General features: G+C 51.5%; 10 protein-coding genes across 10 annotated transcripts; 3 read left to right on the forward strand and 7 right to left on the reverse strand.

Annotated features, from left to right (window-relative positions):
* Positions 1 to 78: 78 nt before the first annotated feature.
* Positions 79 to 1,429, reverse strand: BO83DRAFT_458987 (uncharacterized protein; the record flags this gene model as incomplete). Its single annotated transcript, XM_025537159.1, has 1 exon — positions 79 to 1,429. The coding sequence occupies exon 1, from the start codon at positions 1,375 to 1,377 to the stop codon at positions 79 to 81; it is 1,299 nt and encodes a 432-aa protein (XP_025382171.1). The 5' UTR covers positions 1,378 to 1,429.
* A 3,222-nt stretch (positions 1,430 to 4,651) lies between these two features.
* Positions 4,652 to 5,438, forward strand: BO83DRAFT_394177 (uncharacterized protein; the record flags this gene model as incomplete). The annotated part of the gene is made up of 3 exons (XM_025533001.1): positions 4,652 to 4,883; positions 5,038 to 5,129; positions 5,196 to 5,438. 3 exons carry the CDS (start codon positions 4,652 to 4,654, stop codon positions 5,436 to 5,438), a joined length of 567 nt encoding a protein of 188 aa, XP_025382172.1.
* A 1,778-nt stretch (positions 5,439 to 7,216) lies between these two features.
* BO83DRAFT_350049 (glycoside hydrolase family 43 protein) lies at positions 7,217 to 8,939 on the reverse strand (the record flags this gene model as incomplete). Its single annotated transcript, XM_025528891.1, has 3 exons — positions 7,217 to 7,978; positions 8,032 to 8,488; positions 8,541 to 8,939. The coding sequence occupies 3 exons, from the start codon at positions 8,937 to 8,939 to the stop codon at positions 7,251 to 7,253; spliced, it is 1,584 nt and encodes a 527-aa protein (XP_025382173.1). The 3' UTR covers positions 7,217 to 7,250.
* A 273-nt stretch (positions 8,940 to 9,212) lies between these two features.
* Positions 9,213 to 10,994, reverse strand: BO83DRAFT_412717 (cytochrome P450; the record flags this gene model as incomplete). Its single annotated transcript, XM_025534429.1, has 6 exons — positions 9,213 to 9,407; positions 9,467 to 9,598; positions 9,650 to 9,751; positions 9,798 to 10,559; positions 10,616 to 10,701; positions 10,742 to 10,994. The coding sequence occupies 6 exons, from the start codon at positions 10,992 to 10,994 to the stop codon at positions 9,213 to 9,215; spliced, it is 1,530 nt and encodes a 509-aa protein (XP_025382174.1).
* Positions 10,995 to 11,904: 910 nt separating this feature from the next.
* On the forward strand, positions 11,905 to 13,142 carry BO83DRAFT_432611 (uncharacterized protein; the record flags this gene model as incomplete). The annotated part of the gene is made up of 4 exons (XM_025535631.1): positions 11,905 to 12,090; positions 12,148 to 12,623; positions 12,691 to 12,699; positions 12,749 to 13,142. The coding sequence occupies 4 exons, from the start codon at positions 11,905 to 11,907 to the stop codon at positions 13,140 to 13,142; spliced, it is 1,065 nt and encodes a 354-aa protein (XP_025382175.1).
* Positions 13,143 to 13,280: 138 nt separating this feature from the next.
* On the reverse strand, positions 13,281 to 16,342 carry BO83DRAFT_372973 (hydantoinase/oxoprolinase; the record flags this gene model as incomplete). The annotated part of the gene is made up of 2 exons (XM_025530005.1): positions 13,281 to 16,234; positions 16,294 to 16,342. 2 exons carry the CDS (start codon positions 16,340 to 16,342, stop codon positions 13,281 to 13,283), a joined length of 3,003 nt encoding a protein of 1,000 aa, XP_025382176.1.
* Positions 16,343 to 16,731: 389 nt separating this feature from the next.
* BO83DRAFT_442181 (sodium/phosphate symporter) lies at positions 16,732 to 18,761 on the reverse strand (the record flags this gene model as incomplete). The annotated part of the gene is made up of 3 exons (XM_025536389.1): positions 18,605 to 18,761; positions 17,071 to 18,525; positions 16,732 to 17,021 (listed from the first exon to the last, which is right to left on the reverse strand). Exons 1-3 carry the CDS (start codon positions 18,684 to 18,686, stop codon positions 16,732 to 16,734), a joined length of 1,827 nt encoding a protein of 608 aa, XP_025382177.1. The 5' UTR covers positions 18,687 to 18,761.
* A 134-nt stretch (positions 18,762 to 18,895) lies between these two features.
* BO83DRAFT_404026 (uncharacterized protein) lies at positions 18,896 to 19,220 on the reverse strand (the record flags this gene model as incomplete). The annotated part of the gene is made up of 3 exons (XM_025533673.1): positions 18,896 to 18,961; positions 19,007 to 19,112; positions 19,186 to 19,220. 3 exons carry the CDS (start codon positions 19,218 to 19,220, stop codon positions 18,896 to 18,898), a joined length of 207 nt encoding a protein of 68 aa, XP_025382178.1.
* Positions 19,221 to 19,676: 456 nt separating this feature from the next.
* Positions 19,677 to 21,712, reverse strand: BO83DRAFT_442182 (amidase family protein). The gene is made up of 3 exons (XM_025536390.1): positions 21,355 to 21,712; positions 20,867 to 21,294; positions 19,677 to 20,811 (listed from the first exon to the last, which is right to left on the reverse strand). The coding sequence occupies exons 1-3, from the start codon at positions 21,648 to 21,650 to the stop codon at positions 19,784 to 19,786; spliced, it is 1,752 nt and encodes a 583-aa protein (XP_025382179.1). The 5' UTR covers positions 21,651 to 21,712; the 3' UTR covers positions 19,677 to 19,783.
* A 1,151-nt stretch (positions 21,713 to 22,863) lies between these two features.
* Positions 22,864 to 24,501, forward strand: BO83DRAFT_372980 (uncharacterized protein). Its single transcript, XM_025530006.1, has 3 exons — positions 22,864 to 23,279; positions 23,359 to 23,867; positions 23,937 to 24,501. Exons 1-3 carry the CDS (start codon positions 23,058 to 23,060, stop codon positions 24,454 to 24,456), a joined length of 1,251 nt encoding a protein of 416 aa, XP_025382180.1. The 5' UTR covers positions 22,864 to 23,057; the 3' UTR covers positions 24,457 to 24,501.
* Positions 24,502 to 25,580: the final 1,079 nt, after the last annotated feature.

Raw genomic sequence — 25,580 nt, forward strand, 5'->3', positions numbered from 1 at the left:
TGCATCTATCTATACAGGGTCTATAAATAATTCATGGGTTCAGAAATATGATGACGTGGGGACAGAAGAAAGATTAATTCAGGCCGTCCCGAGCTGCTCTGCGTTCTCAAAGCCTGTGTAGCTGAAGCCGGCGTATGCGGCACCAATGTCGTTGCTACTGCCGTTGAGAGTCTGGTACAGCACGTAGGTCTGGTAGTCAAGTAGGAAAGACGAGCTGTTAGCAAGGGCAAGCGACAGGTTGGCCCTAGCGATGGCGTCGTGGAGTTGAGTATAATTGGCCTGGTTAACCCACTCCTGGGTGGACGGGACGTTCGCCCCGTTGCTACTAATAGCCACGTTGGCTAGCTGCGCTTGGGCCTGAGCGATTGCCCTTGCGAGGAAAATGCGCGAGTTGCCGTCGCTCGTCATGCCGACGGGCGCGCCGTACTCGGTGGTGTGGGTAACAGGTACAAGCCAGAGGCTGACATTGAGGCCAGCGGCTGAATCATTGGTAAACTTGAAGAACTTTTGAGCGTCGGTAAACTCGCCAGGTCGGTTGGAGATGAACAGGTTGTCGCGTGAAAAGCGCATCGCGTCTTCATAGGAGACCCCGTCAATGTTGTAGGAGGTGTGGTCGGAACCGCTAACAAAGAGGCCGGCAACCTCTTGGGCACGCTTCATGGCCCAGCCCTTGGGACCGTACCAGAAGAGCGCGACGTCGCCGGGTGAGATAGTGGTGTCAAAGTTGTTTTCAGAAATCGCCGGGCCGGAGCCGTCGAAAAAGTCGCCGTCAAAGATCGTGCCCTCCCAGCGCGTCTTGTCCGCGACGTCGATATTTCCGCGGTAGATCGAGTAAGTCCCGTTGGAGTTGTGAGTGATGGTGTCGACGGTGACGCCCTCAAGATAGTCGGCATCGATGACATCGGTGTAGCCATCTCCATCAGTGTCCCAGAAGCGCACCTCGAGGCCGGCCACGAGGTTTGTGACAACAGACAGGGCGGCAGCATTGTAACTGTCTGCCTCAGTCTCAGCCTCGTAGCCACCCCACCACTTCGCGGTAGTACTGTTGTAATACAGCCAGGCTACTTGGTTAACGAGATAGCCGTCGCTCATGCACTGGCTGACACTCTGAAAGGCGGACTCGGTGCCAGGGATGGCCCACAGGTTGATGTAAAAATCGCTGTTGGCAATAACAGATTTGACGCCCTCAAGAGCGCTCCCCTGCTTGAAGTACTGGTCGTACTGGGTGGCGGTGACGTTGGCAGCATCGCTGCCCATGTCAAGCACAACGGCGCGAAGCAGCGTACCATTGATCTGGCTGCCAGAGTAGGCAGTCCCGCAGGCAGCCAGGCCAGTGGCGGGTAGCATTGCTAGAATTGAGGCATTGGCAAGTTTCATGTTGGCTGCAGCTTGCAGAGTTAGGAAGGTGAAGAAGCAGAAAAAAAACGAGCGGTGGGTAGGTAAAAGAGTGTGTGCTATTGAAGATTTTGAAAAGAGTGTACATTTATACGTCACCACAGCAGGGTTACATTTACTCCTTAAACTTATCCTTCTTCCTTAGTTATTGCCGATGACGAATCCCCGTATGGTGAAATCCGGTTCGGGTGAAGCGGTGGGGCCGGTATGTGGGGACTGCAGAAAGTGAGTTAATATCACCCCCGTCTCCGCAGGTTCCTCTGTTTCAATCTATAGAAGAATCATATTACACTTTATCTGTCAACCTAGTTGTGCCGGCTAGGGATGGTAAAGCCGGCATAGGAGTCTGGCTATCAATTACTGGGGTATAATTCCCCCATCCCCCGCTAGGGTTCGGGACAAGACCGAAACGCACTTTGAAGTTTGTCTGTGATTGGCTAAATCTCTTACAGTGGGCCTCCGGGTTGGAAAATCATTTCTCAATTAAGCTTAGTCTCCGCTGAATTTATTTGATCTAGACATTTATGGCAGTTTCACCCCTTCCTTTCTCATACATCCGCTACTCTACCCCGAAGACAATCATGGGTAAGGATAACACTCCGTACTCCTCCTTAATAAATAGACGTCTTTGTCAGTAGCGGTGCATGAAACAAGATAGCATTGGCCATACTGGATAGGATGAGCCTATTGGGAACAGTACTATATTCATGATAAACAATCAATAAAATATATCCTATTCGTCCTAAGAGTATATCCAGTAGCCTATAATCATAACAAAAGCATATTGAAATAGTATACCACTAATGATACCATAAGATATTAATAAACTATGTTTCGAGTCCTTCCTCCATCCAAGTCCACCGAGTTGTATCAAACAAGCTAGTATACCCAAGTAATAATTATATAGTAAGGATCCGCCCCGAGCTGTCTATCTGAAGCCAGGCATACATAACAGAGATAACTTGGGCAATAGGTCCGTCGGACTACCCACTGGTGGTGGTACAATGCATATGCGACGCAATCAGGAGTGGTATCGCCAATGACCGTTCCATTGGTTGCGGCCCCTATCAGCTAGGAATGTGAACTGGCGACAGGCAGGACAACACCCTTACTCGCGCAAGCCAGGAGTATTAACGAGCTGATTAATAATGACCGAATTCCCTATAAAGATCTGTATAAGTGAGAACTTGAAATGATATTAGTATGCGCACCAAGTTCAGGCGCACAATAGTATTTTGAAAGGTTACATTTACATTTACATATCCAAGATTGAAGCTAGAATTTCACGCCGAAGACAACAAGAGAACGCTAGAAACCAATTATATCCGCGTGGTTACTAGTGGATGTTCAGCTCTACCGGAGATAATGATGGATTGCTTAAGGTATTCAGTTCTTCTTCGTAGGTGTCGTGGGTCGATGCGGGGACATAGTGGGCCGACGCTGTCAGTTGTAAGAGGTTTTATGGGTATATGTAACGGCCACATAGTTCGAAAGCGTTTCCGATTATACGGTTACTGATTGGCTCGTCACAGATTCCTTTCCCATATGATAGATGGCAGTTGAACTAACCTCCACTTCGTCCCTCGGAAAAGCAAGAGGTAACGATACAGGCGTTGTACTCTGAATCACAGTATTACACCAACCGGATATGTTATGCACAAGCATATTCATACCACAGGAAACATGTCTTCCAAAATTAGTTCTTCCTCCCTTAGCAGCAGTGTTCATATCAAAGCTGGTCGAGTAGTACAATTAGAGATAAGTTCTTATACACAGCTAGTGTGTTCCCTAATGACTGGCTTCAAGATCTGATTAGTTAACTAGTTAACTAATTTAACCGGACAACGAAGCGTCGCGACAATGAGCTTATATCTCTAAGATATACAATATTTATTCTGTAAATTCTTTCAAAGAAAGAAGTTATTTAAATATATATAGTATGTCTTATTGAGATAGAAAACTATAACTTATCTGTAAAGCCTTTAATTGCGGTTAGTTTGCCACGAAAAAGATGTATACTGCAGTATTTGATATTAAGATACGTGTAAGGAAAGTAATCCTTACAAGACGCCTACTCCCGGGTGTACCTGAGTATATAGGGGATTCTAGGGGTCCGCAGAGTATCTGCGGGTAACGATGGCCTTATGGTCTTGTTCCGAACTTTTACCCCTAGAAGAGTTCCTTACAATAGGTAAATACTAGAAAATACTTAATATTAGTTATTATATTATGATAATTACAATAATAAAGACTTCAAATAGTTTAAATACATATAGATAAAATCAATTTTCAATTTATTTATATAAATTCATCTATATAGTACTGGATTACCTTAAATTTGAATTGATTGTTGCATGTTTAGTAGGAGAGCGGCGGCTCGTTGTCGCGCCGGTTCGTTGTCCGATTACATTACCAATCATGACGTTTGGGCGGGAGAACGGAAGTACCCGATCTATTTGGATTTGAATTCAAATACAAGGCCTGGAATTAAGCGGAGGTCATCATGTAAACATTTAGTTAGCCACTATGAATAAATGCCGATAACGCTATCTGTATCTTTTTTATCATCTATTCTTGTTGCTTCTTTTGCATTAGAGAGCTACTTGGGCGCTATAAAGAATTACATGAGCAATTGGTACCAATTCGCATATTGTACCCACCCACCCTGTGGTTCTAGCTAGTGCGATACGAAACAGACCACTGTTATTGCTTAACCAAAAAGGTAAGGACAGTCAATGAACCTTCTGTGGCGCAGTCTACTGCGTAGCATGCTGAGGCATCAGACACCGTTAGGATTCTGCAAGGTGAATGGGGCGTGATAAGGTAAAATGTCAGCTACATGAGGCAATAAGGACTTCTGGAACTAGCAAAGGCAGCATAGGGAATTCTGCTGAGCATACCAATTCTTCAGAAACAGTGATGTAGAGCAGCATATTTTCCAAAATACAGACAGGGGACGATTCGACCATCACACGCGTCATGGATCGAAACGATACTTCTACGCCGCGAATTGCACGAGCTGCTTTCTGTCGAGGCTCCCCAGGTATATACATATACAAAGACAATAAAAGGGATAAATTACAGGAAAAGAAGAGGGGAAAAAAAAATGAAAAGAAAAGAAAAGACATAAGGACTGGGGAATAAGTTATCCTATATCTCTGACTGGGAGGTCACCTGGCCGCCCACGCTGGATAGCCACACTATCAACAAGGCTCTGTGCGAGGAGCTCCACCTCGATTCTGTAGTGATTTCGTTGATGAAGCGAATATCATTTTTGCGATTCTCAAGCATTGCCGCTGATGTCGAGTTCATCAACCCATATTCCCGTGCGTTCGTATACCTCGAAGACGACGAGATCCGTGGTGGCCGCGACCCCGACCGGTTCAGCTACTACGAGGCGCCGCGGCTAGATTTCCTGCTTCCGCAGGAGATTGCGCTGACCTGTTCCATGGACGAAGGCGTCCATGTCATTCTGCATACGAAAGAAAGTAAGGGATGACAGTTCGCGTTTGGCCTGGTCAGTAAACGAATTACCTTCCTCACATTTCTACCATCCGAGTTTGGACCTTCGATGATCCACCCCCGGGTGATGATATGGACGATTACCGCAAACTACTCTGGTTCATGCCTTCAGCTATCTAGCCGCGTATCTGCAACAGCTCCAATCACTCGAAATCATTCCGAGCCCGTCACGATGTACTCGCCAACTATATAACAAATACTACCCGGCGGTGGTATGCTGATCTTCCTATTCATTACATGTTATGAGTCTGAGCCTGAAACCTTCTCCTAACCTGCAGTATCCGAGAATGAAAAAAGTCCTCCAGGAGCAATACAGATGGCCATATGATTTCCAAGAAGCTGAGTGGAAGGAAGCTTCGAAGGTGACATGGAAGCGAATCGAGCTAGAGGATCCAAACTATGAGACGGATAATGCTGATGAACTGGAACCTGAAGTATTGAGGAATGATAAAGATGGCTATAGCTTTCAACTTAGCACCGAGGTGGAGGCCCAACTCCGATTACTTCTTAATATTCATTGACATAAAATTAGTGCTACAATAGTTGGAAAAGCGCGTGAAACACAACCGGTAATAAGCTTTCCATTATGGAGGGGTCCCTCTTCGTGGGCTATGGTGATTTATCTTCCTCATTCCGCAGCACGCGTTGCTTCATGCATGCCTGTGCCTCTGCGAGCTGGAGGGACCTATTCATACTTTATTGAAGCACCTGCATACTCAGCACCTTCCTTCACCGGCGCGATCAGGTATAATGATATTAATTGAATTGAACTACAATGACGACGAAAGATGACAGAACTTCCCCAGCAACTGCCACCATCCGGGCAGGCCTCTGTTGCGGCAATATATCTTCGTTTCTACAGAGAATGTAAGTCTTTTCAATTCTACATAAGCTGCCGACTGTTTCCAACCTATAATCCTTCCGCTGCTGCGTACATATAGCATTGTATGGTAGGCTGCGATTCACCTCAATTGTGAATAGCAGCTTCTTATTCCCTTATCCCATACTATGACACTCATTAGAGTCAGGCTGCCTTTCACCGGATCACCGCTTCGGGTGGCTATTTATGCTGCACTTCCGCACCGCTTTCTCTTCTTCATCTTCCTCCATTCAGTACTAGTATGTGTCAACCTCAATGCAAGACCCGAGCTATTTTCCAGGCAGGTCGAGAGACAGCCGTGTATTACCTATCTATTAGCGGAAACAAAGATGTCAATGCCGTATTAAACATATACGTACAACCATGACCTATAGACAGAGCAGAGCAAGACTCACACCTCGAGGATGATCCACCCAACTGCTTGCAAATTCTTTGACACCCACACAATGTGCATGCCTCGAAATTAACACGGGCAACCGCTAGACTCAATATGATTGAGCAAGATGATCGGGAAAAGCATGGAGGGAAGGACCAGGAGTTAAAGGATCAATAATTATATGTAATGGCCTAGAAATGCACAGAAAGATGACATGCCTGACATTATCACAAAGGGAACTTCAAAAACCTGTGATGTAGCTCACGTATAATTATTTCCCCTACGCAATGAGATTGACGCTTCGATCGACATGATATGGTGTACCCTGATCGCATCAGTTTCAGATAATGTCTCCATAACTGGCGTTATTCTCTTGTCTTTATGAAAAGAGGAACGGGAAACTCAAGAGATGAGTCTACTATAAGCGTTCTAAGATGATGAGACTGTTGGTCAGCTTTCTTGTGATCAAAACTGTCGTTACGTCACAGCTGCATTGGCTCACCAAAGGATCTACGTCGAAGCACAGCGTACAAGCGTTTAAGGTAGTCTCTTGCGGGCATATCTAAGCTAAAGAATCGTGTATATGGATGGGCCAGGTGCTGAAAATGCAGACAATGGGAGATGGGAGCTGATGGCAGAATAAATCGAAAGATAGCCGTCCACTTAAAATGCGCTCACTTCATGGGCTTGTTTGTGGCTGTCTGCCTGTATTATATCAGCAGTTAAATATCAGAGCCCCTTTAAATGGGTACAGTTACATTCTACTGTGGAGTGAGCTGTTGCTGAGTCTACGGGCCAAGGGCCCTCCCTGGCTGTTTTACTTTTGTTGTAAGTATTCCGATCCATATCAGGGTAACAGATATATACAGTGTATGATAAGGTTCTTTCTTACCGAGAATCAGACCATATTTTCATTATAACTTTCAGAATGGAAGTAGGGTTAGCAGTTATGGCCAAGCATCTGGCCGTAACTAGCTACAGTGAATAAATTGAGGCCTCATCCCCATGTCCTTAGGTACTACCTCCCCCCAGCCTACCCTTTCATTTAAAGAACCCAATGCTCGTGAAGGTTCCAACCTATTTCCACTGCGCGTAATGAAAGTCAGCTGGGTCTAGACAGCGCTGCCGCTCTCCAAACGCGTACAACCCCAGCATCATGCCCGTAAAAACCACTCCCACGGGTGGCGGTGCCGTCATACAGCTATTGTCCACTACTCCTATCCACTGAATCAAAGCATTATCTGGCTCAACGTCGCTGAGTTCCTGAAATCCAAACCTGTAGCCATTTCCGCACTCGATCACCAAGCGAACATCCGACTGGGAATGGCGTAGACCGAAGTCGACCACCTCGCCTCCTGGAGAACGTAGCCGAACAATACGGTGGCCATCTTGCCCTCGGCGAATCCCGATGCTGCTGTAGGTGAAGTAGGTCCACCATACTACTGCACCAGCTTCGCATGCCTGGTTCCTGGGCTGGAAAGACAGTCGTGCCTCCCACGTACAGAAACGATGGGTCTGCTTGCGAAGGAAAAGTGTAGGACACGCTGGAACTGACAAGTTATATGGACCACCGTAGAGGCGAAGGTAGCCTGGTCGCTCTGTGAGGGAGTAGTCACGCACAACTGGTGTGTTCTTGCGATACCATCCAAGCTGGAGCTCACTGTCCGAAAAGTCATCACGCCATGCGACTGGAACTGAGAGCTCATAGAGGTGGGGACTATCGGAGTGAAGGGAAATCTTTTGGCCGCCGTTGACAATGGGCCAGTCGTCCTCCCATTCCACTGGAGCTAAGAACGTTTCCCGACCTGTAACTGACGTTAGAAGATCGTTCAGAGCATATAAATAAATGAAATGTTACCAAAAACAGATTCCTCCCACTGCCCATCCTTCCAAACCGGACGTACGCCTAGTAAGACAGCCCACCACTGCCCCTGCGCATCTTCCACTAGATCCGCGTGCCCGGTATTCTGAACGTCATCATCCACTCCATTCCGCCAGAGAGGGTTATTCGGCCCAACCTCCCACGGCCCAAATGGACCGGTAGTACTGCGACTGACCCATTCGCAATGGCCACTCTCAGTGCCGCCCTCTGCAGTGAAAAGATAGTAGTATTTGCCGCATTTGAAAATATGCGACCCCTCCGCGACACCCGAGGAAGACTCCCTGATTAGTTTGGGCTCTGAAGTGGAGGTACCCGTCTCTAAGTCTACAGTGACAATGTGGACGGCGAAATCTTTAAGATTTGCACCGGGAGTTCGTTCGAGCTTGCGATATGTGCTCGAGAGGTAGACGATGCCGTTGTCGTCCCAGAAGAGCTGCCACATATGTTAGCTGTGATAAATCGGGAGAGTGATAAGGGGGTCAAACATCCTGATCAAAGCCAACTTGGTCAAAATATACCGGGTCCGACCACGACTCCGAGTCCCAGATATCTAGGGTCTTCACGTAGAATCCGCGCGGCCAGACGCGGTCATCTTCCTGAGGTCGATAACGCTGGAAGCAGGCAGCGAGGATGTAGAACACGCCGTCGTGATACCGCAATGTCGTAGCCCATACGCCACCACCTGGCTCGGGGGTCTGGATCTGAAGTTGAATGGGACGGGTGAGGGCATGTCCGATCAGGGTCCACTTGATTAGATCCGTGCTGTGGTAGATGGGAGCGCCGGGGAAGTATTCGAAGGAGGATGTTACGAGGAAGAAATCCTTCCCAACGCGGATTATGGAGGGATCGGGATTGAAACCCGGTAGGATGGGGTTGATGTACATGGTCAATATGGGTATGAAGTAGAGATCGTGGGGTAGTAGTGCAGCCATGCGGGCTATTTTATGTTTTCAAAATGAGTTGTAGATGATTGGTGGAGAAATACGGGAAGTGGCATGCAAATGAGGGGACTACTGCCAAGGGGATTTTAATGTCGAGTGAGGTTCTATATTATCATGTATCGTCTACCATAAACACCCTACGAACATGCTCAGTGTTTTCATATCCTCTTCCCGTCATAAGCATTAGCAATGAGACATCTCGGAGATCATTCGTCGCTACGCCGTAGTCTGCCGCCGACGCAGCCAACAAGGCCAGCCATACGGCACAGCCGTGAAATGGGTCTCAAAGCTCCACGGTTTCTTGGGATCAACCTGCTCGATGTCAAAGTCGCGGACGATAGTGGCAGAAACCTTGGAGATCTCAAAGTGGGCCAGGTTCCGACCGGGACATTGGTTGTATCCGGCTCCCCACTGTGTCTGTAGTCAGTATACTGCAATGTGTCCTCTCTTTCTGAAGGAAAAAAACTTACGTGGATGAGGAACGGGTCCATCTGTCTGGCTCTTTCAGGGTCAAGCCATCTTTCCGGGTTGAAGTCGTCACAGTCAGGTCCGAACAGCTCTGGGTTCCGATGGAAAGCCCAGGGGTTGATGCTAAGTAGTGTCTGTTGCAACAATGTCAGCATGTTTGCCATCAATGGAGGATGAACCCTTACTCCTTCTGTGAAATGCCGTCCGCCAATGGTGAGACCACCCGCCGGGACGACACGAGGCAACCCAGTGCCGGTAGCCGGGTGGTAGCGATAGGTTTCCTTGATCTGCGCTCATCAGTACGGCGGTCGCGATCGAAGAAGGGTCACATACGCAGGCCTGGAGGTAGGGCAGCTTTGCTGCCTCAGCATAAGATACCACATGCGACAGATCGCCCTGAGCGTGTGCTTCATCCACCTCCTGACGCAGCTTCTGCAGATGGTGTGGGTGGCGGAGCATGTAGTAGAAGAATGCCTGCAGCGTGGCGCTCGTAGTATCAGCGCCGGCGCCAATATTGGCGACAGCAGCTCCAAAGACCTCCGCCTCGTCCATGCGATCGGGATACGTGCGACGCACATGCAGCCAGCGCTCCATCATATCCAGTCTGACGGCGGGGTTTTTCTTCCGACTATCGATGGCGGCCAGGCAGGTGTCGAAGATATGCGAAGAGGGCTGCAGACCAATGCGACTGAGCAATGGATTTCCCAAGGTGAGATTATGCAGCCACACGTAGTGCCCCATGATGGCGATGTACAACGCCAGTGCCCGGGTGTTGGCGATGGCATTGCGGATATCAGTGCCAGTCTCGAGGAACCGGAAAGGGCTGGAGAAGGTCACTTCGCCGACCACGTCAAAGGCAAAGTAGTTAAACCAGCGATCAAACTCCACCGGCTGGCCCGATGCAATCAGTTTATCGAATTGATTCTCGAGGAGTCCCAGAAGAGCATCCACGTAAGGCTCGGAATTAATAATGTTTGACAGGGCATACCCCGACGCTACATTGCGGGACTTGCGAATGTGGCGCTGGGGATCCAGTTCTGACATTTGATTCACATAATGATAGTCTGGCAGGCTAAAAATTGAGTACCACGATCCCTGATGCTTTTAGCGTGGTGACTTGAATACGGGGATAAGTTACTCCGTGAACATACCTTGGCGATGTTGGCATGAAGCAACAGGCGCACCGCATCAGGATGGGCGACGCTGACCTCATTGTCGGCAATGCGGACAAAACTGCCTGTTCCACCTATTAGTAAATAAATTGTGTAATGGCGAACCGGTGGAGATGCACGGACCATGTCGGCGATGAAGTTTCACGATCTCCTGTTCCGTGTGGCCCTTGATCAACTGGTACACCTGCCAGAGGCTCGAAATTGAGGCCAGCCAAGGACCAGGAATATCCCGGATAGAAGTTGCATAGCGCCTTTTCAAGGCAATTACCGTAATAAGGATAAGCAGCAGGAAAGGCACCGAGACTGGCAGGGATGCCAGATTCCCAGGGATCAAGACGGGTGCAAACAAGACGGACATGTTGGGTCCTGGTGGGTGACCAAGCATCTCCCGAAATTCGAGACACAATTCGAGTCAATCCTTGGCTTGCTATTTGTATTTTCCGCGTAAACCCTTCTCGGGGGTGACTTGCAATGAAGGAAGCATGCGACGCACCGGTGCTCTTTAGTGTTGCTGCTAACGCTGCGCTAACGGCATTCCGCGGCCGCTATCTGATATTTTTTTCTGCAATGCGCAGGATTGAGGCGTGAAAGAGTTTTAAGCGAGCAGCTTCATTACGATGGTGTCTCTTCATTAGCAGAACAGGCATGAATATTCATACATTCATCACGATGAAAAGCAGCACTAGTTGGGTTTTTGCAAACTATCCGCACGTTTGGCATACACATGGCAGTGATATGACAGATGGCCCACCCTCGGAGATGACAAACGTCCAGTGGAGAATCAGGACGCCGTGGCCAATTGTTCCCCTTGAATCAGGTCATGAAACCGGGCATTGGTGGGGGCGGGTGGAAATTGAAGCGAGCTTCTCTTCGTATTCCGCAAATCATGTATGCTCAATATCAATAGCGTTTCCACCCAGGATCCATGACGTGAAAGGATCGAGTGGACCCATGTGTTACCAGCAAGGAACAAGCACGCCAGCCCCCCGATCCAGACCGTTCATAATACCCATTGTGGTCTTGCCGGAAGACAGATTGAGTTCATTTGTCCCCAGGAGGGTTCCACTACTCATTAATGAGGATTGTCAGCTTTTCCTCATCCTTCCGCGACGGCTCTGCAATCCTGCATTAGTCTATGACACCCCTGCTCCTGCAGGAAGAGTCGGCAGACAAAACCCTTCCATGTCCTGCCCACCAGATGTCTAAAGGACCGCCGTGTCCGCTCCTCTCGACGTCTCTCGCCTTAATGTAGCGGCCCTGTGTCTGCCATGGCGTCGACCAGCACACCTGACCTGACACCCGAGTTCCTGGCGCAGGACCGACGCCCTGAGGCGAGGATCGGAATTGGCGTCGTGACGGCACTGTCTGGAGTGGTTGTCCTGATTCGAGCCTATGCGCGGTGGTTCATGATTCGCAGCTTTGGCTGGGATGATGGACTCATCTGCATTGCGATGGTAGGATACGATATTGCCGCTTTGCGCACAGAAACTGACATTTAACTGTTGTAAAAGTTGTTAAACATCGTCGTCATGGCCCTCACAACCCAGGTCCTCCGCTACGGCGCCGGCCTGCACGTCTGGGCCCTCGATACCGCCGAAACCCCACTGCTGTACAAATGGCTCGTCTCTGCGCAACTGGTATACATGATCGCATTGTGGGTGTGTCGACTATCCGGACTGGCCTTTTACCGTCGATTGAATCCGATGCCCAGATTCCAACTGTACCTCCGGATTTCCTTTGCCTTCGTCACAGCCGTCATGCTCGCCCAGGTCCTCATTATCGCTCTGCAATGCATCCCGCTCGCTGCGCTGTGGGGCGGCGCTACCGGGAAGTGTCTGGGATCGAAGACAGTGTTTATTTCCACTGCCGCGATGACGATCATCTGCGATTCGCTTATCCTGCTACTACCGGTGAAGATTGTGCTTTCGATCAAGGCGAATGCAACGCGCAAGGTTGCGCTGAGTGTGGTACTGTGTTTTGGTGTTTTGTACGTTCACAATCTCTACTCACTTTCCTCAGTGGAAAGTTTACTAACCCTTGAAATCTCAATCCAGTGCCGTGATGTGAGTGCCACCTCCAGATGCAGATAATATATCTCAGCTAACGAACCAGGACCTCCGTCGCCCGCATCATCTCGATGATCCCCGCTATTCAGAAAACCGACGCAACCTGGTACTTCTCCGTCGTGATGGTCTGGTCCGATACCGAAGTCAGCACAGCCATCATCGCCCTGTCGTTGCCGGCATTGAAGGGTCTAGTCGGTGCTGTGGCGGGCAGTACCCGGAAAGGAACAGATCAGACACCAGGGAGTAATGGCGGACCGGATCTGTATTTGCAGAATGTGCCTGCTAGTGGCGACCACCATCTGTATGAGGGGCCGGATAGTTATCCCAATGAGGCGCGGGCTAGTATTGGGGATAATACGAGTCAGGAGGTGTTGTGGATGGATACGAATGCCGGGATTCATGTGAAGAATAGTGTCAGGGTTAGTGTGAGTGATCGGTAGGTATCGGTTTACTGCCCGTGGGGAGGAGGGATGTTACGCTTTTCATATGTGCTTTACGATGAATATTGCAGCCATTCATATATGAATCATATTCTATCTACTATGTTCTCTTCTAAAACACCCTGCAATATAGCTGGTCTATCCAAACACATCAATCACACTCCGCGGCTCGCAATACTTTCCAATCGGAACATATTCCACCTCCTCGAATCCCATCGACTTGGGTCCGCCTAACTCCATTCCCCTCGGCGTGTCCGTCCATCTTGGCGAAGCCGCGATAGCCAACACCACCACCTTAAGCCCATACTTGAACTCCGGGGTCCCCAGCCCAGCTCCAGACTCCGCATCCAACACAACAATCAGATCCGGCACGGCAGCCAGAATCTTAGTCTCGCCATCTTCCATCACTGCCTCGACGTAGGCATTCTCATTCTTGAACGGAATGTTCAGCGTCGCTTTGCGTCCATCACTCAACCGCCCATCCACTTCCAACACTCCGTAAGAATGACCCGTCTTCAACACCCTCGACACACTAACCACCTTGCCCTCGCCCAGAATGGCACCACTCTCAGGCCCACCCGCCGCTTCCACAATCCGCATTGCCTTGTCCGCAATATTCTTCTCCAGAGTCACAGCCCGTCCAATCCACCACGCCAATGAAACCGTATTGCGAATCGCCTGCTGTCGCACCCGGTCCGCTCGATGAGGCGGACCCGCACTCCCAGCCCGACACCCCATCTCAACAACTGCCGCGCGCATCGCCTTATCCACCAGTCGATCCGTGCGCGATCTCGTCATCGTCATGCACGTACCATCGCCACTAGCAATCGCCGCCGGAACGAGCGCCTCTCCTCTCGGTGTACCATACACATTCGGCGTAACCTGCCACATAGTGGGATACGCACGACCCATATAATCTGCATCTAGACAGGGGACGCCGTAATGTGCGGCGACACCGAGATTCACCATGCCATTGCCGCCGCCGATTTCCAGGGCGAGGAATGCAGAGACTGGTTCACTGCCGGTCACCCGCATTAGTTCTTCGTGGGCTTGTAGACATTCGCTGTTCTCGAGTCGCTCCATGCTGACCTCTGGACTGCCCATGCAGCCGGTCCAGCCGACCAGGCTTTCGTCGGGTAGGGAGTCGGGAGATATAATGCGGACGGTACCGGGGTGGTCTTGTAGGTAGGCTTTGGCTTTTAGGTATTCCTGGTAGGGGTCGCCGCCACCGCCGCAGCCGAGGATTTTGCAGCCGCGGGTGATGAAGTCGAGGTCGGTGGGGGAAATGATCCATTGGTTGTTTTGGATGTGAGGGCGGTAGGAGTGGAGGTCTGGTTGAGGGGCTACTAGATTGATTGTATGAAGTGGAGGTGTGACAGTGTCTGTGTCACGGACTTCTTCGTCTGGGACAGGAATGGTTTTGTCTGCGGATGATATCGATACAATATCCAGCTCTCCTACGGCCCGCACCACAATGCGTGCCTTGGCCTCGACATACTGAATGGGTAGCATGGTCACCTCCGCAATCTGCACTGTATCTGGCTGAGCACCGTTGCCGAGGGCCTTGTCAATCGCCATTTGGGAGACAGTCTCCTGTGCCTCTTTGACAGTGCAGTTCGAGGTATCGACGACTGTATCCATTACACCCGAGACGCGCGAGATAGCAGCACCCACAGCGTTGGCAACTTCGCCGCCCTTGACGGTCTGCACTCGTCGCACACCTAGCAGGGGCTCATCGGTGCGAATGATAGGTGCACCGCCGCCGACGATAAGAACGTCCACGTCGTCTTTGTGGATCTTGGTACGGTCAACGAGTTCCTCGATCTTGCGGCGCATGAGGTATTGTGCCTGATTAACCATGGGGATAGTTATATCCGTCAATGTGGAGACATCGCCCATCCCTTTTAGCGGGTTCGTCTCCGTCACGCCATTGACAGCAGAAGCCACGGCGATATCGGTCGCAGTGAGATACTCTCCGCCAAACAGTCGGGCTCTCTCCAACAGTTCGAGGGCTACACTATCCGGGCCGACGGAGCAATCATCCTGTCCGATGCTGCGGACAATACTCCCTCCTCCCAGTCCGATATTTTCCACCGCAGGAAGAGCAAAGTTGGTGCGCACACCCCCGACCAAACTGGTCACTGAGCTCATCTGTGGCAGGCCATTAGGTAAGAGTAGTCCACTGTCGGAGGTGGTTCCGCCAATGTCAATGACCACCAATGGTTCTGTGCGCGTTGCCTGCTCTTTCTGCAGCTGCGCAGCTTCTGTAGCCGCACGCCAGAGAAACTCCCCACCGCGGATAGAATTGGTTGGGCCTGAATTGAACGTCCGGATGGGGAGATGAACTGCCTCAGCCGCACTGAGAACGCTGCCGTCATTCTGTGTCAGATACAGAGTGTACGGAACATCCTGGAAGATATCCTCCATGGCCTTTTGAAAGCCATAGATCGTTCTTTCGGCCAGTGGACGCAGAGTGGCGTTAAGGATGGCTGCGTTCTCTCTGGCCAGAAATCCCAAACCAGACACCTCATGCGAGAGAGTAATCCGCGCTTTGTACAAAGGCCCAGCGTTCTTCTCCATCGATCGCAAAAGAACCTCTTTTGCCCTCATCTCCTGGTGATGATTCAATGGCGCATACATACCCGCGATCACGACGTTTTTGACCCCATCACTGACCAACTGCGCCGCTACGCTCTCAAGCTCCGTCTCATCTAGCGGGCTAATTTCCTCCCCAGAGATCTGGTATCCGCCATGGCAGAAATATGGTCGCAAGGCTTCGATACGCGCACGCAGATCGAGTGGATAGTCGACAAAAGGAGGGATGTTGCGACCGAATCCCTCATCGGGTCCGCCGCATAGTCGAATCACAGCGACGCGGCGTAGAGATGGTGAGCGCTGTACGACAGCATTGACAAAGTGGGTAGTCCCGATAATGACGCATGCGATGGACGAGAGGGGCACTTTTGCTGCTGCAATGACGGCCTGAACGGCAGTGGTGATTCCGGTGGTAACATCTGGAGTAGTGGGTGCTTTGTGCGAGACGACGATGGCAATGGGATCCAGACGGATGAGGACGGCGTCGGTGTTGGTTCCTGGCGATGAAGTGTCAGTGGAGCAGTCAGAGTAAAAATGGATGGAGTTGGAGACGAACCGCCCACATCCACTCCCAGGCGGTAGCGAGGTTCGATGATACTAGCCATGGTGGTGGAACCTTGGTCAGTACAATCAAGGGTGTCGATCCCTGTAAAAACTAAAGTAACGAAGGGTCCTTACCACCCCCTCACGAGATGTCGTGCTGATAAGCTGTCCCCCCTCATCCGAGGCCAATCGTTGTGGTGCGATATCGGCCAGACTGCTCGAGACGGGCCTCGTCCCGAAGCCACGGCGTATCTCGATCATTTGGCCAATCACCTCCACCTGTACTTTTATGCTAAGTATTGCTGGACGTGCGGAATTGGGGGCAGCAGAAGTATCACATTATCGGGGTATTGTAGCAAAAACAGAAACAAACTCCTCGTGCCACAGCAGGCCTTGATCCATCGATCAAAAAAAACATCAGAAGGTTAAATACATCAGAAAGGAAAAAAATCTACGATGAGAAATGCGGCGCATTGATGAACAATCCCATCAGAATTCCACCCAACGTGCCCGCAATGGGAATCGTCATGATCCACGCCAGCAGCAGCAGCCCGACTCGTTGGAAGTTGACGGCCTTGAGCGTGCCATTGCATAGACCCACTCCGACGGTAGCGCCCGTGATGCACATGGAAGTCGACACCGGCAGTGAGTACTGTGAGAAGACGAGCACCGTGATGGCGGCTCCCATTTCCATCGAACAACCGCGACTCGGCGAGTGGTAGGTGATCTTGTTGCCCATGACTATATCTCATTAGTACACATTACAATCCACATAATGAGATCGACTTACCCTTCATGATGTTGTAGCCATAGGTGATCAGGCCGATCGAGATACATCCCGACAGCACCGCCAACTGCCATATGGGCACCGGTGCCTTGGCCGCGGCCGCGTTGCCCGTCGACCAGGCCGAGTAGATAACAGCCCAAGGACCGACCGAGTTACCAATGTCGTTGGCACCATGAGCAAAGGAGGCAGTGCAGGCGGTCAACACTTGAATGAACGAGTAGGTGTGCTCGACTTCGTTGGGATACTTGGCGGCGTGGCTGTACACGCGCTGCATGCGCTTGCCTTCGGGGGTGCCCGCAATACCAGACTGAGCGGCGTGGATATCATAGTGCAGACCGTAGAGAAGTCCACAGACAATCATTGCGGGAATGCGCTTCGCCAGAATTACCATATTATGCACCTCATACAGCTGACCGGCTCCCATAGGGTTGTCGCGGAGAGTACGCATCGCCCAGCCCAGGGGTCCACGCTTCTTGAGCAGCCGCTCCCGCAGCCGACGGTCGGATTGTTCCATGAGTTCCTTGTAGGTCAGTTGCTGAGATTCTCCCGCCACCATGCGCTTCTCGCCTTCTTCACTGCGGGACTGGATTGACTCGACGCCAGCCTGGGTGGACCGCTTGACATCATCGCCGCGGAGAGTATCCGGGGAGCCTAGCGTGAGGTCTTCGGAACTTCCCTGCACGACGGCGTAGTCCGGAACCTTGGCCTGTTCGCCATGAGTGACAACGGGGCGGGTCAGCAGCATGGGACCCATGATGAACATCCACCATTTCACACTGTGATCCTTTCTGATGACGCGGGCGTACACGAAAGGGACGAAGAAGAGGGCAGAGAGAAGCATGACGCCACCACCGGTGCCCATGGTGACCGCCGCAATGTACCAACTAGGCTTCTTGGACAGACCCAGACTGGGAGAACCCTTGTAGACGATGGACAGGGTACAAATCGTAGCGGCGATTAGGAAGAAGAAGGGGGAACTGTAAACAGCCCAGGGGATTGGGTTCTTGCGGATGAGCACGACCAACTTGATGAGCATGAAGATGATAGCCGCAAAACCTCCCGAGATGACGGGGGCCATTCCCAGCCCGGCGAAGATGGCACCTAAGCCCTTGCCATCATTCCAACCCCACTGCACCTGAGAGGCACCCACGGTAGCCACACCCACGCCGGCGACGGCAGAGATCAGGGAGTAAGTCGAGGAGACATGGGCCGAGTGGCGCGTACACCACATCACCCAAGTGGATGCGGCAGCCAAGGCACAGGTGAAGGCTAGCATCTGCACGCCCGCATTCCCCTGGAAGGCGGAGTTGGGAATGATGCCGTTCTTGATGGTATCAGCAGTACGAGCTCCGACACAGATGGCGCCCAGCATCTCGAAGACGGTGCCGAAGACCATGGCCTGGCGATAGGAGACGGAACGGGAGGAGACACTGGTTGCCCAGGAGTTGGCCACATCGTCTGGATTCAAACACAGAAGTCATGTTAGTCAAGGTTCATCCAATCCGGGTAAGCACATGACTTTGGTGTCACCACTCACTTGCACCGTTGTTGTAGGCATCCAGCATGGCAAACAAGGTGCCAATGGCGAAGACATAGTCGTACTCGTGGAGGACCGCCATGATGACTTGTCTTGTCTTTGGCTGCGAGTCCTGCCAAAGGAGTAGGGAGAATGAGGAGGAGAGAGATGGAGGGAAGGATGGAGAGAAGGAATCTGACGGACAGCCTCATGACCCTTTCCCTGCGGTCCAGCTCACTTTATGTGACCAGCGGAGGCCATCAGACCAGGCAGGACATTCACTCTACTGAGGGCCACGTGCCCTTGGAGAGTTTACGGGTGGAGGATGGAGGCAAAGTAGTCCTCCTCCATGTCAGGGAGCTGAGGTCGGACACGTTCCTGCTTGGAGGCCGATGATTCGAAGAATCAGGGCGGAAAGCTGACCTCGACGGGACTGTCCAGGGTGTCGGGGAATACACGGAATACAGAGGGTATGACAGGGCCAGACTCGGAAAATTCGCGCAGAGCTGTAGCTTTCACAGCAAAGCCACTGGAGCAGGATCAGGTACTACCAGCAAGAAACTGACTTTCGGGATACCACTACCAGAGTGTTACAAGATTACCGCCACCAGTCGCATAGGATGGCCCTGCTGGGCATGGCTGGGCGGTGGCTTGGCATCCGTACTGCCTTCTATCGTTCAAGCAGATATGATGGAAGTATATTGGTAGACTCCTAGATATACTCGCAGTGAAGTCTGGGCGGACCCGAAGAGGCGTGTCTTGGCAGGCTGGGCGGAACGGGCACGTCTCCACTAATCCTATCAGTGCACACAGCGGGCCCACGTGGGGATGTTGCTGAGGCTTCATTCGCAGAATCTTCCCCCAGCCGGATTTCCAGAAACACCATCCCAGCAACCACTGCCCGCACGGTGACTGGCACGGTGTCACGGCCCAGAGCTGGCCACTACTCTTGGCACGCCAAGGTAATCTTCCGATGCCGTCGTGGAACACGACATTATTCTCCCATTACCCACGGGTACCAAAAGTTAAATTGCCTCCTACGAACCATTATTATTGATTACTCACGACTAGATAGCACGAGTCACCATGAGGTCCAATTCTATTTTTCCCATTAACCATTAATTATGCGGGAAGATGCAGCGGATAGGTTTCCCTGCCTCCCCTTTCTATCACTTGGAAAAACAGTACAAAGTACATCGTTTAGTTCACCGGAATGTTCCGATCCAGATAGCCACTCCACGTGGCCAGGCTGCGCTTCCACGGCGTGTTGGACGACAGCTGCACGTCCTCGATCGCGCTGGCATACTTGATCAACGTCGCCTCCGAGTAGGCCGTGCCCATCAGCGCCAGTCCGTAGGGCATGTGCGAGTCCTTGTTGATGCCCGCGGGGAGCGTCACCACTGGGTAACCCGCCTGCGCGGCAATCTCGATGGAGGGGGCAAAGTCCGGAGGCACCAGCAGCGCCGTGAGGTTACGACCCTGGTAGTGCAGAGCAGCATCAATACCTTCCTCCCGACTGGTGCGGTGGCAGTACTCCAGGGCCTGCCAGTAGGTCTCGTTCATCTCGCCCTTGGTGGCCAGCGACGCCAAGAATCCGTCTTGGCCCGAGGCAAACGCCGGGTTCACACCGGGAACACCACCCTCACTGCCGGCATTGTCGATGTTGTACTGCACAATATCCTCCAGCGACCGCATGTTGGTGTTGTTCAGCTCCGCCAGGTAGTCCCGGATGTTGTTGTAGAAGTCCACCTTGACGTACGAGTACTCGGACTGGTTGGGGTAGCCGCGCGTGGTGCCGTAGTCCCAGTTCCAGCCGGACGGGTCGACAATCTCCTTGTAGTGCGGCAGCTCAGTGCCGTTGATGATGGTGGCACCCGCTGCCTCGATCAAAGCCAACAGCTCCATCAACTGGGCGTTCTGGGCCGCGTCGTTGTACTGCCAGAAAGACAACCAGGGGAGACCGAACACGGCGCCCTTGAGGGCCGTCTGGTTGGTCAGGAACTGGGCGTAACCGCCAGCCGGGGTCTTTCCCTGCTGGGCATAGGTCTCGTTGTCGCGGGGGTCAATACCGTAGATGGCATCCAGAGCATAGGCCGCATCGCGCACCGTCTTGCCAAAGGTGCCGACCGTGTCCTGATGCAGAGACTCGGGGATGACACCCGCGCGGGAGGTCAGACCGACGGTGGGCTTGATGCCGACGACGTTCGAGCGCTCAGCCGGGTTGATCACTGGTACTCCATATTAGCATGTCATCTTTGATTTTTTTCGATCTACCAAACTTACCACTACCATCAGTCTCGGTACCCAGAGCAAAGGGCACCTGGTTGCTGGTGACGGCCACACCGGAACCGGAACTACTGCCACCGGGGTTGACGGTGAAGTTGTAGGGGTTGCGGCACTGGCCACCACGGCCCGAATAACCCTCGGAGTAGTCATTGGAGCGCATGTCGGCCCACTCACTGAGCGTGGCCTTGCCCAGAAGGACCGCACCCGCCTCGCGCAGGCGATGCACGACGTGAGAATCGCGAGGGACAACGGAGCCGACGAGAGCCCAGCTACCCGCGGTGGTCTCCATCTTGTCCTTACTGGCGATGTTGTCCTTGACCAGGAAGGGAATACCGTGCAGGGGACCGCGGACGGTACCCTGCTTGCGTTCGGCATCCAACGCCTCGGCAATAGCCATAGCGTCGGGGTTGAACTGCAGCACGGCACTGACACACTGAATGAGCTAAACACATCTTTGTAAAAAAGGATAGGGGGGGATTATTTACTTGGTGTAGGGCTGGACCTGGTAGATGCGCTCGAGGTAGCACTGCAGCAGCTGGGAGCCGGTGAAGCGACCAGCCTTCAGCTGAGCCTGGATGTCATCGATGCTGGCCTCCTCGAGGGTGAAGCCATGGCAGTCCCGCATGGGGAAGAGATCGGAGCCATTGACACCCAACTTAGGGAAATCATAAGGGAAAGGTTGGGTATCAATCTGCTGGGCCACGAGGGAGTCGTTGAGGGTGATGGCGTTGGCCACAGCGGCCAACCCGGTGGTGAGGAGCCAAGAGGCAAAGGAGGGCATGGCCGATCGTCGGTTTCTTTCTCAATTCCCTGCAGATCGCTGCCACGTGGAAAAAGAGATTCAGTAGGGAAGATGAGACAGGGGAGGGAAAAAAAAGCAAAGCAAGATGAGTTGTGGTTGGTTAAAAGGGTTGGCGCGAACAGGCACCAACGGCGACCTGCATCATGCAAGGGACTGACTGTAGGGACGGGACGGTTTCTGATCTAGTGCCGACAGGGGGGGCAAACTACTAGGTACAACTGGAATGCCACTATTGAATTGGGGGGATGGAGAAAGAGTCCGACTGGAGGAGGTGATTGGATCCTAGCCATAGATAGTAGATTTAATTGGTTGCGTAAAGGTGTCAAAATCTGGATGGTGTGGGGAGCAACCAGCAAAACAAAAAGGGAAAGTTCATCGGCAAAAGAGGGTGGGTGGACACGGACCGGCCGCCACAACCTTCCGTGACAGTTCTGACACACACACACACACACACACCTGTGACTTTGAATAGACACACACTGTCCTACTATTCCTAGGTAATGTTCACGAGAAAAATTTGAGAATCAAGGAAGGAGAGAGATCGAAATTTGATTGTCAATTGATTTCAGTAGAGTAATAAGCTTTTCAGGGCAAGACATGCCTAGACAGGCGACTGTGTCAGACGAGCAAGTGCCAAGGGTGGATCTTCAGATAGGCGAGCACCGACCCGCCCGGCCTGTCCCATCCGGTGCTCCCGATATATTGCTCCTTCCCTGTTACGCATGCATTTTTCTCTTAATTTTCCTATAGTAAAGTGCTGACAGGCTGTTTTGCTGCGGGTGCTGCATCGCTTTTCCCACGGGGTCCCTCTTCTTGCAGAAAAGTTGGATAGGAGTAGTAGTTCGGTCAATATTTTTCAGCTTCAACCCCCTGAGCTATATTTCTTATTATCATATGATTGCCATTAGGTAACGTGCGTTTTTTCTTCAATATCCTTAGCAATTGTTAGCAATTGACTTTGTTAGGCTTCCTCGGCCTAGAACCAGCCCAATCATCTTAAATTTATCCCCCGGCCGGAAACAGCTGGAAATACTAAGAGTAGTATAGTAGTTGTACCTAAATCATCGAGATCTCGCAACGGCCTTTGATCGGTACCGATGATCCGATCCAATTCCGCCCTGCCAATACTTTCTCTCTCTCTCTCTCTCTCTCTCTCTCGTCTCCAAAGTCTAATTCGGAAAAAGAATGAATTCGATTGTTATAGGTTGCAAGTAGTTTCTTGGTCTTGTCGTCATGCCCACACAAAATTTTTAATATGGAACACCAACTTCCCCCATAATTATCAATCACTTCCCCCCATGTTCCCCCCTTTTCCTGTCCAGGTTGAGAGACCTTATTGTCGGTCGTCTCTCTCCCATCTGCTGCCCCGGATGAGCCATCACTACCATGCATGAGATCCCCGCCGACATCCAAACTGCTGAGGCGGAGGGTCGCATCCCGGATGGTATCACCGCCGACTATCTGGCCCAGTCGCGCGATCGGCCCACCAAGATCGCCATTCTCTTCGTCGCCGCTCTGACCTTTGTGATCGTCGTCGCCCGTTGCTACGCTCGTCTCTTCCTCGTCAAGAAGTTCGGCTGGGACGATGCTTTGGCCGTCTTCACTCTGGTATGTTAATATCTGCCCCTATGCCCTAATTACCCCCGGCATCCATAGTAGATAGACGGGCTGACTCGGCACCGCATAGGCCATCTACATCCCCATTGTCGCCCTATGCATCATTCTGATCGACATGGGCAGTGGTCGACATATTGAATACATTCAATATGTCCTCACGCTGCCTCGCGTCAACGAGACCGAACGCTACGACTTTGTCATGCACATCCTCTACACCACCGCCTTGTTCGTCTGTCGCCTGTCCGGTCTGGCATTTTACCAGCGTCTAGCCTCGCGACACCCAAAGATCTCCTTGGCCATTAAGCTCTCCGCCGGGTTCTTGCTGGCCGCATTTCTCGCCCAGTTCTTCCTCCTGTTGTTCCACTGCCTGCCCGTCACGGGACTCTGGCCCTACGCCTGGCAGCCGCAGATCGACGATTACAACTGCATCACGTGGGGAGATGTCTATGTCACCAATTCAGCCCTGTCCCTGGTCTGCGACATCATGATGTTGGCCCTGCCCTCCATGTTAATCTACATGCTGCAAGTGTCGCCGAAGCGCAAACTGCAGCTGTCTTTGATCATGTTTCCCGGTGTTTTGTGAGTCCACATATTCTTCTGTGTGTTTTCTCTTATCTCTTTTACTAATAATGTACGACCCTCTGCTAGGGTTCTGGTCATTTCCTGCGTTCGCCTGTGGCTGGTCATCGTCGGCCAGTGGTCCTCCGACGGCAGTTGGGCCTACGACCCCATGCTGGCCATCGAAACCTCCGAAGTCGGCGGCACCCTGATCGCCCTCTCCATCCCCGCCATGAAATCCTTATTCGGGTCGTGGTTTTCGCATCTCAAGGCATACTCGTCGCGAGCGGGCGGAACGAGCGGCAAGCCCAGTGGCGGACAACGGGCATACGGACGCAGCTGGGAAACCGGCGTGAAACTCAGCAGTCTCGGGACCCGCACGGCCGCGGATGATGCATACAAGGTGAACATTGGCGTGGGAGGGAACCCCAGTCTGCCGAGCGAGGGAACGAAACATTCGCGGAACGATGGGTCGTCAGAGGATCTGCTGATGGACGTCAGATTCTCACCGGAAGAACGACAATTGGCCTTCAAGAACGGGATCCGCCTGACGGAGGAAGTGTCGATATCCTCGTCGCGGGTGTCGAGGTTACCGCATTTATCGCGGTAGGCAACCAGCCAAAAAAAAAAAAAAGAAAGAAAAAGCAAAAGCAATACTATAATAGATGTATTATTATCTTAATCAGTGTATGCCCGCGTACGGAGTAGTTAGTGTAGGTGGGGTCGCGCGGGGCCTTTTTCCCCCAGATCGACATGTCTAGGGTCCCATGATAGCCTTGGGAGAGGTAGATGGTGATGAGAACACGGAATACTGTCGTATTACCTGTAAGATGCTGGGTTTTATCTATTCCGTTGAGGCCTCGTTATTCTCAACAGTGATGATGATGGATCCAGGGATGGGAATGGAGAAGGGTCCTCCGACCGGTAATGCCCACCGCCTCAGGCAGTAATAATGACGCCTAAGGCAAAAAAAACTCTTGGGCAACGTCTACAGAGTATTGTTCTCCATTAGTATCACGTGATTTGTTAACAACTACTCCGTACAAAGTGATGTTTCAGGTCGGGGGTGTTTGGGGTCATTTCCATTTATTTGTCTGGCTTTATAATACGCTCATAATGATATTCTTGATTTATTTACCATCAGAGTAGCAATTATGTGGTTGAAGTGGCAATGAACGAACAATCTTGGGAAAATTACATTGTACGATCTTGAGGGCGGTATATATGTCCGCAAATACTACCGGTTAGCAACAATTATCCGGGATCAAGAAACTGATGACTACTACTTATTACTGTTATCCCAGGATCATGTATATACAGTACTAATAATAGATAAAATCATTACAATTTCAGTAATCATGGATTACACCAGTGACTAAGTGTGTATATATAGTTAAGGAACGTTCCACAAGCCTCGCTACGTACCCCTTTGGATTAACAATCTGCGGACTTACTTCCACGCAACATCTTCCTGGGTGGTCATGTTCATACACTATAAGTTCGGGAGACTATTAAGTGAGTTCAGGATTCAAAAAGAGTCCAGTAAGTTGGACATCCCTAGCAATTTCTTCCCAGGATTCTGGGAACAGCAGGGGCCACTACAAGTGACTTATCTAGAACGGTCATGGCTGCCTCTCGTAGCAATGTGCAGATAATGCCTCATTACACAGTGGCTGTTTATCTATCCAAGTAGTTGGTCTAGACTGCCTGGGATTGAGGGAAATGGCTCATTCA

The sequence above is a fragment of the Aspergillus eucalypticola genome, assembly GCF_003184535.1.
Source record: "Aspergillus eucalypticola CBS 122712 chromosome Unknown BO83scaffold_47, whole genome shotgun sequence".
Classification (NCBI taxonomy): Eukaryota; Fungi; Ascomycota; class Eurotiomycetes; order Eurotiales; family Aspergillaceae; genus Aspergillus; species Aspergillus eucalypticola.